At 54.0% G+C, this 13,769-nt stretch overlaps 6 protein-coding genes across 6 annotated transcripts; 1 reads left to right on the forward strand and 5 right to left on the reverse strand.

Annotated features, from left to right (window-relative positions):
• Window positions 1–284: 284 nt before the first annotated feature.
• On the reverse strand, window positions 285–1,004 carry M409DRAFT_49408 (uncharacterized protein; the record flags this gene model as incomplete). The annotated part of the gene is made up of 3 exons (XM_033811234.1): window positions 285–816; window positions 874–942; window positions 1,000–1,004. The coding sequence occupies 3 exons, from the start codon at window positions 1,002–1,004 to the stop codon at window positions 285–287; spliced, it is 606 nt and encodes a 201-aa protein (XP_033673784.1).
• A 459-nt stretch (window positions 1,005–1,463) lies between these two features.
• M409DRAFT_49409 (uncharacterized protein) lies at window positions 1,464–4,061 on the reverse strand (the record flags this gene model as incomplete). Its single annotated transcript, XM_033811235.1, has 1 exon — window positions 1,464–4,061. One exon carries the CDS (start codon window positions 4,059–4,061, stop codon window positions 1,464–1,466), a length of 2,598 nt encoding a protein of 865 aa, XP_033673785.1.
• A 528-nt stretch (window positions 4,062–4,589) lies between these two features.
• M409DRAFT_62555 (uncharacterized protein) lies at window positions 4,590–6,039 on the reverse strand (the record flags this gene model as incomplete). The annotated part of the gene is made up of 2 exons (XM_033815227.1): window positions 4,590–5,797; window positions 5,850–6,039. The coding sequence occupies 2 exons, from the start codon at window positions 6,037–6,039 to the stop codon at window positions 4,590–4,592; spliced, it is 1,398 nt and encodes a 465-aa protein (XP_033673786.1).
• A 1,207-nt stretch (window positions 6,040–7,246) lies between these two features.
• M409DRAFT_62556 (glycoside hydrolase family 16 protein) lies at window positions 7,247–9,465 on the forward strand (the record flags this gene model as incomplete). The annotated part of the gene is made up of 3 exons (XM_033815228.1): window positions 7,247–7,929; window positions 7,981–9,258; window positions 9,309–9,465. 3 exons carry the CDS (start codon window positions 7,247–7,249, stop codon window positions 9,463–9,465), a joined length of 2,118 nt encoding a protein of 705 aa, XP_033673787.1.
• Window positions 9,466–10,378: 913 nt separating this feature from the next.
• M409DRAFT_62557 (uncharacterized protein) lies at window positions 10,379–11,452 on the reverse strand (the record flags this gene model as incomplete). Its single annotated transcript, XM_033815229.1, has 5 exons — window positions 10,379–10,433; window positions 10,507–10,772; window positions 10,833–10,837; window positions 10,898–11,359; window positions 11,419–11,452. 5 exons carry the CDS (start codon window positions 11,450–11,452, stop codon window positions 10,379–10,381), a joined length of 822 nt encoding a protein of 273 aa, XP_033673788.1.
• Window positions 11,453–12,277: 825 nt separating this feature from the next.
• Window positions 12,278–13,466, reverse strand: M409DRAFT_49413 (uncharacterized protein; the record flags this gene model as incomplete). The annotated part of the gene is made up of 4 exons (XM_033811236.1): window positions 12,278–12,537; window positions 12,585–12,815; window positions 12,866–13,128; window positions 13,258–13,466. The coding sequence occupies 4 exons, from the start codon at window positions 13,464–13,466 to the stop codon at window positions 12,278–12,280; spliced, it is 963 nt and encodes a 320-aa protein (XP_033673789.1).
• Window positions 13,467–13,769: the final 303 nt, after the last annotated feature.

Here is a 13,769-nt window from a genome sequence, read left to right on the forward strand (position 1 = left end):
GAGTCTCCATTCTAAGCACAGCGCTACATTCGACGGGGAGGGGTACAGGAACAGAAAGAGTCTTCGCAAACAACGAAATCTTTCTTCATGAAAGTCGTCAAGGTATATTCCATCAGAGCATTTTGCATTGCTATAGTACCCTATGCAGGAGTATAAACCCTCCCACTGCACAGCGCTGCTTTTCCCTCTCGCAGAACGGTGCGATCTTTGCCCATCCTTGCCGAAATGCAGCACCCAGCCATGCCAAAACGCCTCGCAGAAAGTAGAGTGGAGATGTGGTTGCTCTACTTTCTGATAGCACGCTGGTAGAAAGCAAGCTCCTCGCCCTCCAAGACGTAGCCGTCGACACGGCCGCTCTGGCCAGGTCGGCTGGCGACGACGGCATAGAGACGACCGGCCTCGAACTGGCGCTCGAGGGCTGACTCGACCTTGCCGGTGGCCTTGGTGCGCTCTGCCTGCTTCTTCTCGACGCTCTTGCTCTTCTTCACGTCCTCCGCAGTCTCGGTCTTCTGCTGGCGTCTACGGCCGAGGGATGAGCCGTAGTGTGCCTCGTACCATTGACGGAATGGGGTGGCGTCGATCTGGACGATGGCGGCCTTGGTGAGGGTGTTGGTTCGGACCAACTCGTTGTTCGAAGGGTGGTAGGCGACAACGATCACGCGGACCTTGCGGGTGATGCCCTCGCTGCCCCAGGAGAAGTTGCCGGAGTCGAGACGCAGGGCGCGGAACTTGCGGTTGCCGCCACGGGTGCGGACGAGGTGGACGCGCTTGGCACCGATACGGGTGTTGGCGGGCTGGCGGCCCTTCTCGAAAGCTCTGCAGACACATCGTCAGAACGACATGGCTGGGACGAGACATTCGGGTTATGCATACCTCTTCTTGCGATAGTATGCGCGCTTGGCACCAGAGGCGCTGCGCTTGTGACGCGAGTCACGAGAGATACTGTGAAGGTGTTAGCAGGTGCTTCAATGGAGGAGTTTGCGATTGGTATGACTGTACCCCATGGTTGCGGTTGGTGAAGTGTTCTGTGAGGAGCAGGAAATTAGTATTGGGACATTCGTCTGGGTAGCAACTCGCAAGATGTGGCAGACGTACAGATTGACGAGGTCTTCACCGGGGCGCTGGGTATGTTGGCTGCTGCGAGCTGTGGGTGTCGAGAACTTTGAAGTTGAGAGTCGTCGGGTGTGTGCTAATTTCGAAGTCTTGGCGATTTTAAATGCCTGAGGCAGGAACAATCACGTGCCACACTCACTCCCTCCAAACGGAACTTACAGCACTCTTGTTCCTCAGATTTACTCTCAAAGACCTATTAGATAGTCTGTACGTTTTGAGGATGCATGTTCCAATTTTCAGCGTAACGGAGAGTACCACAGCTTCTCCACATCACCCTGTGGTATCTCAAGCCCGTAAATCATCCACATATAAACAAGTCTTTATACCTCCGCTACAATCATGCACATAATCTATACAAGTAGCGACTCGCTCTCCGCGCCCACAACATCCAGCCCAACAGCCCCATACACCTTCAACGGCACCGCAATCTCAAACGTATCAGCCGGCAGCCTCTCCTTCGCAATAAGCGTCGTCCCTCTCTCATCCGAAGCGAGCTCTTCCAACAGCTCATCACCTTGGCCGTTGCTTTCAATGCCGAGTCCTCGGACGGCTCGTTGGGTCATGAATTCGACTTTCAGACGCCATGCCAAGCTTATGCCTGTTGTCTCGAAAGACGGGGCGGCGTTGGAGGGTATGGCGAGGTTGAAGCTGATCTGCCGCGCGAAGAGAGCGTTGTCTCTCACCGAGGCGTATACCTTCCTTGTCACGCGGTTGATGGAGTGGCTGCTTCGAAGTGCGAGCGAAGGGTCCACGTGCTCGGCAGATTCCAACTCGACCAGCACAGAGTATGTAGGTGCAGGTGATGAGGTTCCAGGGACTGGTGCAGGAGCAGTCAGGTCAATCGTGCCTATCACGGCCTCACCAAGTCTGAACGCCGGTCTGAGTACGGTCAGAACCGCGACTGGCTGTCCCGAGCGAGCAATATTGAAGCGATTCGCGCTTTGTGACTCCGCCTTTTTCCCACCACCACTGGCTTGATTAGACCGGAGAATCGCAAAGTCGATGGCTTCCCGTGTGTTCGCGGGCGGTTGATCGATTATACTGCCTTGCCTCGAGAGGACAGGTTGTGCAGAGACTGGGGATGTAGGTGATATAGGCGAGAGGAGAACGCCGTTGGCATCCTTTGGTGATTCCAGTAGTCTTTCGGTGTAGCGTAAAAAGTCTTCGAGACCTTGTTTCGGCGTCGTCTTTTTCTTTGCATCTTGTTTGCTCTGAAATTTAGGGGCGCGGTTCGGACTGACTGGGTCGGGTGATATGACAGCCGTGCGAGCGGCATCCTGTAGTAAAACGTAAGGGGACATTAAATCGTGACCAAGTGTATCGCCTCGAGAGTCGTAACTTCCAAGGACTCGGAAAGGAGCCTCCACGCGCTTCACGACCTGTCCTTCGGGTCGCTGCACCCCTAGAGAAAGCTGATAGGACACCTTCATCGCTCTCCCTCGATGGCTAGGGGGTAGTCCGCGAGGAAGGGAGAATCGATAGCTGTAGCTCTTGCTCTCCCCTGGAGCAAGTCTCAGGTCGACGAAGAGTAATGTTTGAGGTGTTGATAAAAGCGGTATGGTCTTCGAGCCAGCACTCGCCTTCATCTGAGCCATGGAGCTCATCTCGTCCCCTCCGAGTAGGCCACCCAGGGATTCACCAATGTTGCCCCAACTCAAGGCACCAAATAGTCCAGATGACCTTTTCGATCGTTCAACACCCACGACACCTCCACCTCCTTGCACGCCTTTGCGTTTGACCTCCTCAAAGGGTGCGGCATTGACAAGGCCGCCATCCAGGGTGAAGTACCCCATGGTTTGTGCGTAAGCCATCATCAGCGTCTCTGGTTCAGCCGGTCGATTGTGGGGTGAACGTGATGGGTGCCTCGAATGTGGCATCTTGGGTAGAAGTCGCCCAAATTGCTGATGCAGAGGGATCTCTGAAGTCAAAGTCTCATCGCTATGATTGCTCATGGAGTAGAATTCGCTGCTCGTCCGCGGGGTACCATCTTGTGAGGTTTCAGACATTACTCGGGAAATAGGATTGAGATTATTCGACCATCCTTCTGGAGGTCGAGGAGAATATGACCGCTTCTGTCCTGAGTGCATTGTTGAAGGAGTCCGCACAGGCTTCGGCCCAGGTTGCGAGGTGGCTGTGGCCTGCTTGTCCGTGGGATCGGGAGGAAATTTGAAGTTGTTGAGACTATTATGGTGTCCATCGTGACCTGGCTTCTTCTTCAAACTGGGTTGTCTTCCCAGCTGTGGTGTATTATCGGCAGACACAGTCCCTGGCCTCCGCCGTGCGGGTCTCAGGGAATTCGGTTGTCCTTCTGGCAGACCCGATGGACTCGTAGTCTCATAAAGCGGCGATGGTTGTCTCGGGGATGGCAGACTCAAGCCTGCTGGAGATTGTCCCATCAGCTTGGGGGTGTGTTGCAGACTCGCGCTACGAGCGTGCATCTTCGTCGGCCTCTTTCCCATCGCCTGCCCAGCTGTTGGTGTCCTGCCGTCACTCGCCGGCTCGCTTCCCAAAGACATGATGGATAATGATCTTGCATGGCCCTTGCCCGGCCTGGCACTGTTTGGAGGTGCATTCTGCTGCAATGGAGCCGTCTGAATGCCACCTCTTGGAGACGAGCTGACCACGTTCAACGACAGGGTAGGGCGATGGCCTCGAATCGGTTGGCCTCCTTTTGTGCTGGCAACCGAATGCTGCCTCGATAGCGGCGGCGGTCTGACTTGCGCGACAGAGCTCTTTCTGCTGTGCGGCGCAGACGGCTGCGCGATGGAGGATCTTCTGGTATGTACACCTCCATTAGGCGTGGGAAGTTCCTCCTCCTCTCTCTCACCTGGAGGCCTCGCGATATTCCTGAATGTAATGATGCATTCGATCTCTTCTCCAGCGTACACAGTCGGTTCCTTCCAGTGGACAAACGCCCTGATATTCGACGCGGGTTGCGGAGGCGGCATGGTCGCGATTCCTTGACTTTCCTAGATGGCCGGCATCATCGCGCATTGTTGTTCTCGTGGGCGGATCTTATTGTGGACGCGGCACAGCCCGTCGCTTCGGTATAGACATGGCATTGATCATGATTTGGGGGACAGAATGGAATGCAAAGGGCAGAGCGAGGTGCGATGATGCCCGCCGGCAGATCTGGCCCAACGCATGGAGGTGGTGATTGAGCTCCGCAAGCAATCGCGGATTTGCGGCTCTGTGAACGAACCACGCAAATCGACCGGCCTATATCCCTGAACGCGTCACGCTTTACGAACGGCATGCTATTTGGCGAAATGTCAAGTGCATATCTTCAACACGAGTGGCTTTGGTCTTTGTGAGGCTATGTTCATGAGATCAGGAACAGAAGAAAGGAAACGGGCATCTTGAGAGGTCGTTGATTCTTGATCTGAAAAAGGGCCTTCCCAGCAATGCAGACTTCGCTGCGATGCTCAAATCTTTGCACATCCATGTCGTATGCCCTCAGGGTATCTTCGCCAAGCCTAAGCCGCACTCTCAACAACCTTCTGCACAGCTACATCTTCTGGCTTCACTCTCGCCAACCCTTCCTTCGCATAGAAGTCCATCGGATACACCACCTCTGCTTTCTGTTCACCCTTCGCATCGTTTGCTCCCCGCTCCCATCCCTGTCTCCCACCGAGCACCACGAGCGCCTCGTATGGTGTCAGCAATGGCCTCGGGAATGCATAGCCCCAATCGATGCTCAATCTCGGACACGCCACCTGCACCCAGCACTCGACATCCGGCATCATAGCCAGCTTCCCCGGGAAGATCTCGCTCAATAGCAGATTCACCCACGTGATACCTCGTTCTCGGAGGTGGTTCTCGATGAGAGTCATTGTATGTGGATTTCCCTGCCTGCCCAGACTTCCGAGAATGAGGCCCCATTTCTTTGCCGTGCGAGCTTGGGTGAGAGCTTTCGAGCGGTCGCTGAGCAATTGCTCGTGGTCGTACGTCTCGTGAGTGAGACGTCGAGAGTATGGGTCGTATCTGTAGGCTGGTAATGAAGGGTTATGAATCATGGCACTCTCCAGGTGGAATCGCCCGTCTCCCAGGTAAAGAATCATATCAACATTCTGTTCTTTTGACAAGTGTGGGGATGTGCAGCCCAGGATCTCGCCCTTGGAAAGTGGCATGATCTGTGGCACAATGATGTTGTACCCAGCTGCTCGTAACTGCACACTGGTCCCATGGAGTGTCGCGTTGAATTGAATAGTCCCTACCATGGCAATCGTGCTTCCTGGCTTGAAGTTCTGCTCGATGGTTGCAAGCAGGTGCTCTACATCAATCTGAATGTCCACAAACACATACAGCGTTTGGATCTTGGTGACATTGACGGGGATGAGACACGAGTGTGCGTAATGCACAAGCATGTCGCAACCCAGTGCTCGGGCAGTGTAGTCGTCGATACAGCATGCCCCGTATGTTACATCGCCCATGATGAGCGTATTGGCACCGGGGCAAAACTGGGACAGGATGTCTGATATGGTCGTGGCGAACAAGAGAAGACCTTCTGGCATCTGCAGTGCGATCTTCTTGGCACCCGAGGTTCGTATCCGATGGATCGTCTTGTGAATCTCGAAGTTATAGTTCCTCGGCAGCAGCGCGATAGCATCGTTGATGTCCTTGTCGTACAGAATATCATCGGGCACGTTGTTCAGGGCACGCGGTGGTCGTCGCCGAGGCGCCACTGTTTCAATCAGCTTGGCCACTCTCCTATCGCGTACAGTAATGCACTGCACCTTGTACTGCGCCTGTCTCCTCAATCGACGCATTATTGCCTCCCTCAGCAGCTTTGGCGGCGGCTTTGGCATCCGCAGCTCTCCTCCCAATGAAGCGCCTCTTTGGCGTCTTCGGGATGGTCTCGGCATCCCCGTTGATCTCTGTGGCGGCGTCAGGTCCGAGGTCTGCGATGGCGCGGTCCTCCTCCATCTTGTCGCAGGACAAGCCGATGCTTGTCTTGACGTTGTTGTGTCAGGCTCGCTGTCTCCAGAGGAACAGAACTTGTTGATGTTGGATGTCAGACGTTTCGCGAGCCGTGCCGTGGTCTAAGAATCTTTGCTGGGGCTAAAAAGGTTTTCGTCTCAACGCCCTGCTTACATGTACAGTGGTGAGCCGAAAATGTGTCCCTGCAGAGGGCTGAAGCTTAACGGATGGCAACCCGGCCAACGCGTCTGTCGTACCTGATCCTGGCAGCACTTCAGCTCGTACGGAAGCTTTGGTGTCTGGGGCAATTCTTGCTTTGCACACTGCCACACACACACGTCGTGTAGCACGTGCAGAGTGGGCGCTGGAACGGGTAGCGGATCCTTGGGATTTAGCCGGAACCAGCGCGTGCAAAATGAGAGGATCTAGCACGCGTTGGGGCAGGCGAGCAAGGCTGGCCAAGCGAGTCCTCGTTAGCAATAATCACGAATGAAGCCAGCGGCCGTGCTAAAAATGAGAGGATGCAGAAGGTCAATCTCTGCGATCCTTGCCGTGTCCCGGCACCCGTCGTCGGAGTGGCGGGCCGTGGCTGAGGGAGAGGCAAGCAGCAGCAGGTGGGTGTGCTGGTGTCAGATGTTAGCTGGTGTGTTCGTCTCGCTGCAACAGCAGAACCGTGGCTCTGCGCTCGATGAAATAAGGAATCGTGCTCTGTCCGCACACGTTGGCCCGCAGCCGCCTATCTGGGCGGGAAACGATAGCACCTCGCACAGTCGCCGCTGGCGGAGCGGGTCGTAGCTAAACACGCGTTCGTTCTCAGGAGAGCCGGACCCACCCACAGACCATCCACTTGCTCTTCCACCCACTCACTACTCACTCCGGCAGAACGCCTCGACAACCACCACACTGCACACGACCGCCGCCCCTTTGGCCTCCTCGTCCGCCCGGAACTCACCCTCCACGCTCGTTGCTCTTGCTGCTGTTGTTATTGCGCTGCTGTGTTTGTTGACGGGAGTAATAAGAGGAAGAGACTGAGGAGAAGGGGAAGGGTTTGCTGCATCCCAGCAACGTGGACAGGCCGGTCCTCTCCACCACGACCACCATACACTACAATCCCCATACATCCATCTTCCCGGCGCTGACACACGCTCGACCCTCGCTTGACGCCCTCCACGACACTCGTTAGACCGCCCTGTTTCGCCTCGAACCGCCCATCATGGACTCGGATTCGCCGCCGCAGCGACACAACCCACCGCACATACGACTCAATTCTGGCAGCGATGATCTACTGCAGATGGCTTCATCTGGCACAGACTCAGAGTCACGGCCGCAAGCCCAACGCCAGACCTCCGCGCGCTCATTAACGAACCCAACACGGCCTGGCACCGCGCCCTCAATCCGCGCCGCCCCCAGCGCGACCTCGCTCTATTCCTCACAGGCCCCGGCCGAATCAGCAGAACTCCTCCTACCGCCGCGAAAAAGTAAAACGCGGAGATTTCGAGATGAAGACAGTCCCATGCGATCGCCTGTTGGCAGTGAAATGAACAGCAGAAGGACGTCGTGGTCTTCAGAAAGCGCTGGCAGCAGAGACAGCCGATACGGCGGGCCTTTTGTGTCTCCATTCGACGATTCGCGCGCACCATCAAGAGCAGGCAGCGATGATGAGGGTGTGAATACCCAGACTGTGAGCGAGAAGTACAACATCTTGCCGTCGGCTGGCCTTCTGCTATTCCCTGAAGATGTGGAGAAAGATGACTACCTCCACAACCCGGACCCCAACGACAAGGATGGCAGACTGAATTGTGCTGATTTGTTCAGCAAAAGAGGTATTGTGAACGTTGGAGGTCTGGCTCTCATAACCATTGGAATTCTTATTCTCTTCATCGGATACCCCATATTGTGAGTAATTGAAATGTGCTGTCAAGACACTCTCGCTAATCGTCAACGTAGAACATACGTTCAAGACGCGATCAACCCAGGAGGTGACTCGTGCACGTCAAATCCAGACTGCATATCTCAAGACACGGCGCTGCTCAAGAACCTACGCAAAAGTCTGATCGACCCGGACACGCCAGACAGTGTCAAGACGCGCACTGGCGACAACGGTAACAAGCAGCAACTGGTCTTCAGCGATGAGTTCAACGAAGCAGGGCGCACCTTTTACGATGGCGACGATCCATACTTCCAAGGCATGGATTTTTGGTACGGAGTCACGCAGGATTTGGAGTGGTACGACCCCGATGCGATTTCGACGTCTGGTGGTACACTCAATCTACGTTTCGATGCCTTCCAAAATCACAATCTAAACTATCGCTCTGGCATGTTGCAGTCGTGGAACAAGCTGTGCTTCAAAGGCGGATACTTGGAGGCCTCCATTTCTCTGCCTGGCCGTGGTGACATTGTTGGATTCTGGCCCGGTTTCTGGGCCATGGGCAATCTCGGCAGGCCAGGTTATGCAGCAACGACGGACGGCATGTGGCCATACAGCTACCACGACGTCTGCGATGCTGGCATCACACCGAATCAATCTGATCCCGATGGACTCAACTACCTACCTGGCATGAGACTACCTGCATGTACTTGCCAAAACGGCGATCACCCGTCCCCAGGAAACAGTAGAAGCGCGCCAGAAATCGATGCCATCGAGGCTCAAGTCGAGTATCTTGATCCCCCGATTGGTCGAGCTGTCGGTGGCGCCTCGCAGTCGTTCCAGGTAGCACCATTCGACGTCTTCTGGCAGCCGCAGGGCGATTGGATGGAGATCTACGACTATTCAGTTGTCCAAGCAAATAACTACCAAGGAGGCCCATTCCAGGAGGCCGTATCAGCTGTAGCTGCACTCAACAACGATTGGTACGATGGGAACGCATATCAAATCTACGCTTTCGAGTACGAGCCTGGCGCAGATGGATACATTACTTGGTATGTCGGCGCCGACAAGACTTGGAAGGTCACTGGCAACGCGGTTGGGCCGAACGGCAACATTGGCCAGAGAGTGATACCAGAAGAACCGATGGCCATCATTGCCAACTTTGGCATGAGCACGAGTTTCTCGACTGTCAACTTCACTGGTATTGGTCCCCTCTTGCCGGCCACTATGCGGATCGACTACATCCGGATCTACCAGAATGATGGAGACGAGATGACATGCGACCCTCAAGGATACCCGACAACTGAGTACATTGAGAATCACCCTGAGCCATACGCTAACTTCAACCTGACGCAGTGGTACGTTGATAACTCTTCAACGAACAAGGCGAGCAACTAACACTTTGCAGGTCGGCAGCGGGATACGATTTCCCTCAAAACTCGTTCATGCACAGTTGTACGGCGGAGAACTACAACGGCAACAAGGACAGCAACAAGGCCAAGAAGAGCAAACGGTCGAGCCGATCTGCGCCATCTGACAAGACAAGCTGGCTGCCTTGGAGCTGAAGAACATCATGACGAAGGACTCTTCATCGCCTCACTCACACTCACGCGTTTCACGGCTGAAAACGGTCACGAGGACAAGAATTCCAAGAACTATAATTTTCTGCATTTGCGCCGAGACTGCGCTTCCTCTCCGCCATGGAAAGGACCACGAATGGAATGGCCTTGTACTGGTCGGGACTGGAGCCAGCAAACAGCGCCCATTACATCGAAACAGTACATTCGGATTGACGACGGGACTCAAAAGCCTCCTGTATACATAGACGCATTCGACAACCCCTTTTTGTTTCCTTGTCAACTGTAGATACCTACCACGCGCATATTGTCTTTTTCTGTGTGTTTGTCTGTGTTCTCTTCTGCGCAGCATTTTCAAGGGAGTCCAACGGGAGCAAAGCGTTTCTGGATCTTTGGATAAGGCTGGGTCATCAAGGGAGGGAAATTTGTCATTCGTTCGAACGTTTTGCATAGGGAGGCAGACAGAGCAAAGGAAAGAATTCTGGTAATTTCTAAAAGAAGGCAAGGGGATTGAAGCGAGAAGTCGAGAAGAAGAAGGGCTATGATGAATCTGACCCTATTTTTGGTTCTGGTCTTTTCTTTTCTACCTGAGAGATATGACGGGATGGGAATGGGAATGGTCAATGGGGATAGGTGGAAACGACAAAAATGGCAGCCTCACTTTTTTCCGGTCGATGAGAGGCTTTTGTCTTTTGCCTGGATTCATACGTAGAGAAGAGGGAATGACAAAACGAAAAAGGTCAAAAATTCAAGTGAATGTACACTCTTTCGTTTGACGTCCCTGCTAGAGTGAGCGACCCAACGCACGGATTCTTCGCCATCGTCTCTCAGATGTAGCTCGATAGCAACCATTGAAAGATTTGAGCCATACCACCTACTCAACCTATCACCCTAAATCCTCTCATCGAATCGTATACCCCCCATCAACAACCATCGCATGCCCCGTCATCCACGCCCTAAAAAAACCCACAAAGTCAGCACCCACAACAACAACCCCCCGTCCCCAAGGCAAAGCGAGAAACAACTCACGACTCATCCCCACACAAGAAAACCGCCGCATCTGCCACATCCCTGGGCGTGCCCAGCGCGCCCCACGGGTGCGCGCCCGCCAGCTGGGCGGCGTTGTCGGCGTCAGTCAGGAAGTGCTGGATCATGGGGGTCTGCACGAAGCCCGGGCAGACGCAGTTGATGTGGATGCGGTCTGGGGCGTAGTCGAGGGCGAGTTGCTTTGTGAGGCCCACGACGGCGTGTTTGGAGGTCGTGTAGGCGGGGGTGTTGGGGTGGGCGATTAGGCCCTGGGTGGGTTAGGGGTTTAGAGGGACGCGAGGGATGGGATGGGGGTGGGGGAGGCGTACTGTGTCTTAGGTCAGAAACAAAAGAAAACATAGCATGGAGACAGATGATATCGTTCACAACTCACCCAACATACTCGCCGCATTCACAATCCACCCCCTCGTCCTCTCCCCCCTCGCATTCACCTCCCTCGGATCCTGACCCTCCAGCATCTGCCTCAACGCATACTTACAACACAGATACGTCCCCCTCAAATTGACACTCATCTCCCAATCGAAATCCTCCGTGGGCAGCTCATGCGCCCGCCTCGTCATCGCATTCCGCTCGTACGTCTCGACCGCCACGCCGGCGTAGTTGCACAGGATGTCGATGCGGCCGTGGCCGAATTCGACGGCTTGGGCGATGAGCTGCTGGATTTGGGTCTCGTTGGTTACGTCGCAACTTATGAAGGTCGCGGTGTTGGGGCCGTGGGTGGCGTTGAGGGTGGAGGGGAGCGTGCTGGGGGTGAGGTCGGCGCAGATGATGCGGGCGCCTAGGGAGGCGAAGCGCTGGGCTGTTGCGGCGCCTAGGCCGGAGGAGGCGCCGGTTACTTTTGCGTCGTAAGTGTTAGTTGATTGTCCTTCAGAGGAGGGTTTGTGGTAACTTAACTGATGGCTACGCGGTCTTTCAGTCGGTTGTCCATGATTCCGACTCACGAGCGTAGCATGTGTCCACGACTCTTGTTGTGTCAGCAGTGCTCTCTCAATACATATATATTGCGGCTTCTCCTAGTTGATGAGACAGCAACCCTTCGTTACATCCTCATTCCTCACCATCCTTCCAAAGCACAATCCTATCATCTCTCTTTCGTATGCATTCGACTCAGTACCCTCGACTCGTGACTGCAGTGCAGCACTATCCGCGATTGGTCGTTGCATGTGTCAAGCTAGTCAATAGAGTTCAGCTTCCCCGCAAACTTTACGCAGATGAATGAGGAGAACGATGCACGTGAGTTTACTTTTTTCCGCCCCCGGGTACAACCTTGGTGTATCGAATGAGAAGGTATAAATAGATGTGGGCTGCGTGCAATGTGTGTTACTTGGCAGTGTCGGTGAGAACTTGGAGGGCTTCTTTGCAAGTTGTCTAGTGAAGTCGTTAGAAAGATATCCTTCTCGTGACCTCCGTCTCCCTCATTCAAGGTGTTAAAGAGAGCAGAGTCGTCTGCTTGGGTGTTTGGGACGGTAAGAGGTACACTTTCAAGGGAAGTCTTCGCTCGTTCATTCATTGACCATGCTGGTCGTTATGTCTCCTGTCGAAATCCGGAATGGGCTGCATGCCTGACGACGATGAACCGGACTCTTCGCTTGCCATGCGTTGCCGTCTGCGCCTCTATTGTCGAAGAATGATCGAAACGCATCTCTCAACGGTCGACGCAAGAGCAACGCTCCTGCGAATCTGCAGTGTGCGCGCTTTCTTCAAGCAGATCAATTCGTCTCTTGAAATATGTCGAACAGAATCTCTGTCATGCTTATTGCGATGCAACAACAACATTCTGTGGGTTGCCTGCGGCGAAGGCTTCGAGATTCGTCTTCACCGAAGCAATGGTGTTCTTGATTGTCTTTGAGGCGTACCAAGCAAGATGAGGGCTGAGAACGAGATTTGGTATCGATGGGTCTATCAGAGGACTGTTCTCCCGGGTAGCGGGCTCGTGTTCGAAGACATCTGTTGCAGCGCCGCCGATTCGTCCTTCCCGCAGAGCGTTCGCGAGGTCGTGTTCGTTGATGACGCCTGCAATAGATTAGTACCTAGCATGAGCGCTTTCACTTTCCACATACCGCCTCTGCCAACATTGATGATCACTGCAGATGAGTTCATTGCTTCAAACTCAGGGTTTGCGAACATGTCTCGAGTGCTGGCGTCGGAAGGTGCCACTATGATGAAGACAGTGCCTTCAGACAAGGCGTTTTGAAAGGAAACACGTCCTCGTCGAACCTGGCTTGCGCCCTTTCGCTCAGCTACAAGTACTCGCATGCCCAAAGCTGTTCCTATCCTTTCGACATTCTTGCCTGGTCACGTTAGCGTCATACTTGGCGAAGGAGGGGTGGTTCTGTCAGACCTAAAGCGCCATATCCAACTACGACCAATGTCTCTTCACTATTGGTCCGTGGTGGTGGACCGAATCTTCCATGGAGCATGTTGTCTTGTGCCCAGGTAGTGCCGTCCATCGCGATATTGTGAAGAGGGATGATTTTCCTCCTCACAGCGTAGTAGAGAGCAAATGCATGTTCCGACACGCTATCTGTATTTTGAGCTGGTACGTGACAGACAGTTATGTTTCGTTCCCGGGCGTAGGCTTTGTCGACGTGATCTGTTCCCGTGCTGATATTCTGTTAGACAATGATGGGTGGTTGAGTCGTGTATCTGGATTTTCGATCCTGCGACTTGGAATTGCTCGGATACGAATTGCTTCAAGAAAGAAAGGTTCCTCCTGCGTCTAATGTCACTCACCCGTTGCAGGCGATCAGCTTCAAGCGAGGAGCGTTCTCGATACCGGCTCGGGTTACACGTGTAGCAGACGTGACAACGATCGTGGCATCTTTCATTCGCTCTGGAAGTTCCATGGGCGATGTATTCACATGTCTTATGAGCTCGTATTCAAAGTTGAGAGCAGGTAAGGAGACCCATGAATCAAGAGCGACAATGGTATGTTTGGTCATGTTTGAAGGTAATCTGGATATAAGGTAATCTGGGCAATTATGGGAGGAGACAGAAGTGAGTCCGCAGACATGCTCTGCGTGACGGAGAGTAAATGTATAGTTGGTGGCATGTGGTGGGAGTTGTCCGAGTTGGAGTGCAGGTGTGGTCGGTCGTTTCGCTGAAGACCCTTGTCCCGAGCTAAAGCCGAGCAGCGCAAACTCTAATGTCTGGCAGTAAACATCAACAACATGTGAAGCCTGACATTTTCCGCTTACGATCCAAACAACCTGATACATGAACACGAATCTGGTGTAGCGACTGGA

The sequence above is a fragment of the Zasmidium cellare genome (assembly GCF_010093935.1).
Source record: "Zasmidium cellare ATCC 36951 unplaced genomic scaffold M409scaffold_2, whole genome shotgun sequence".
Taxonomy (NCBI): Eukaryota; Fungi; Ascomycota; class Dothideomycetes; order Mycosphaerellales; family Mycosphaerellaceae; genus Zasmidium; species Zasmidium cellare.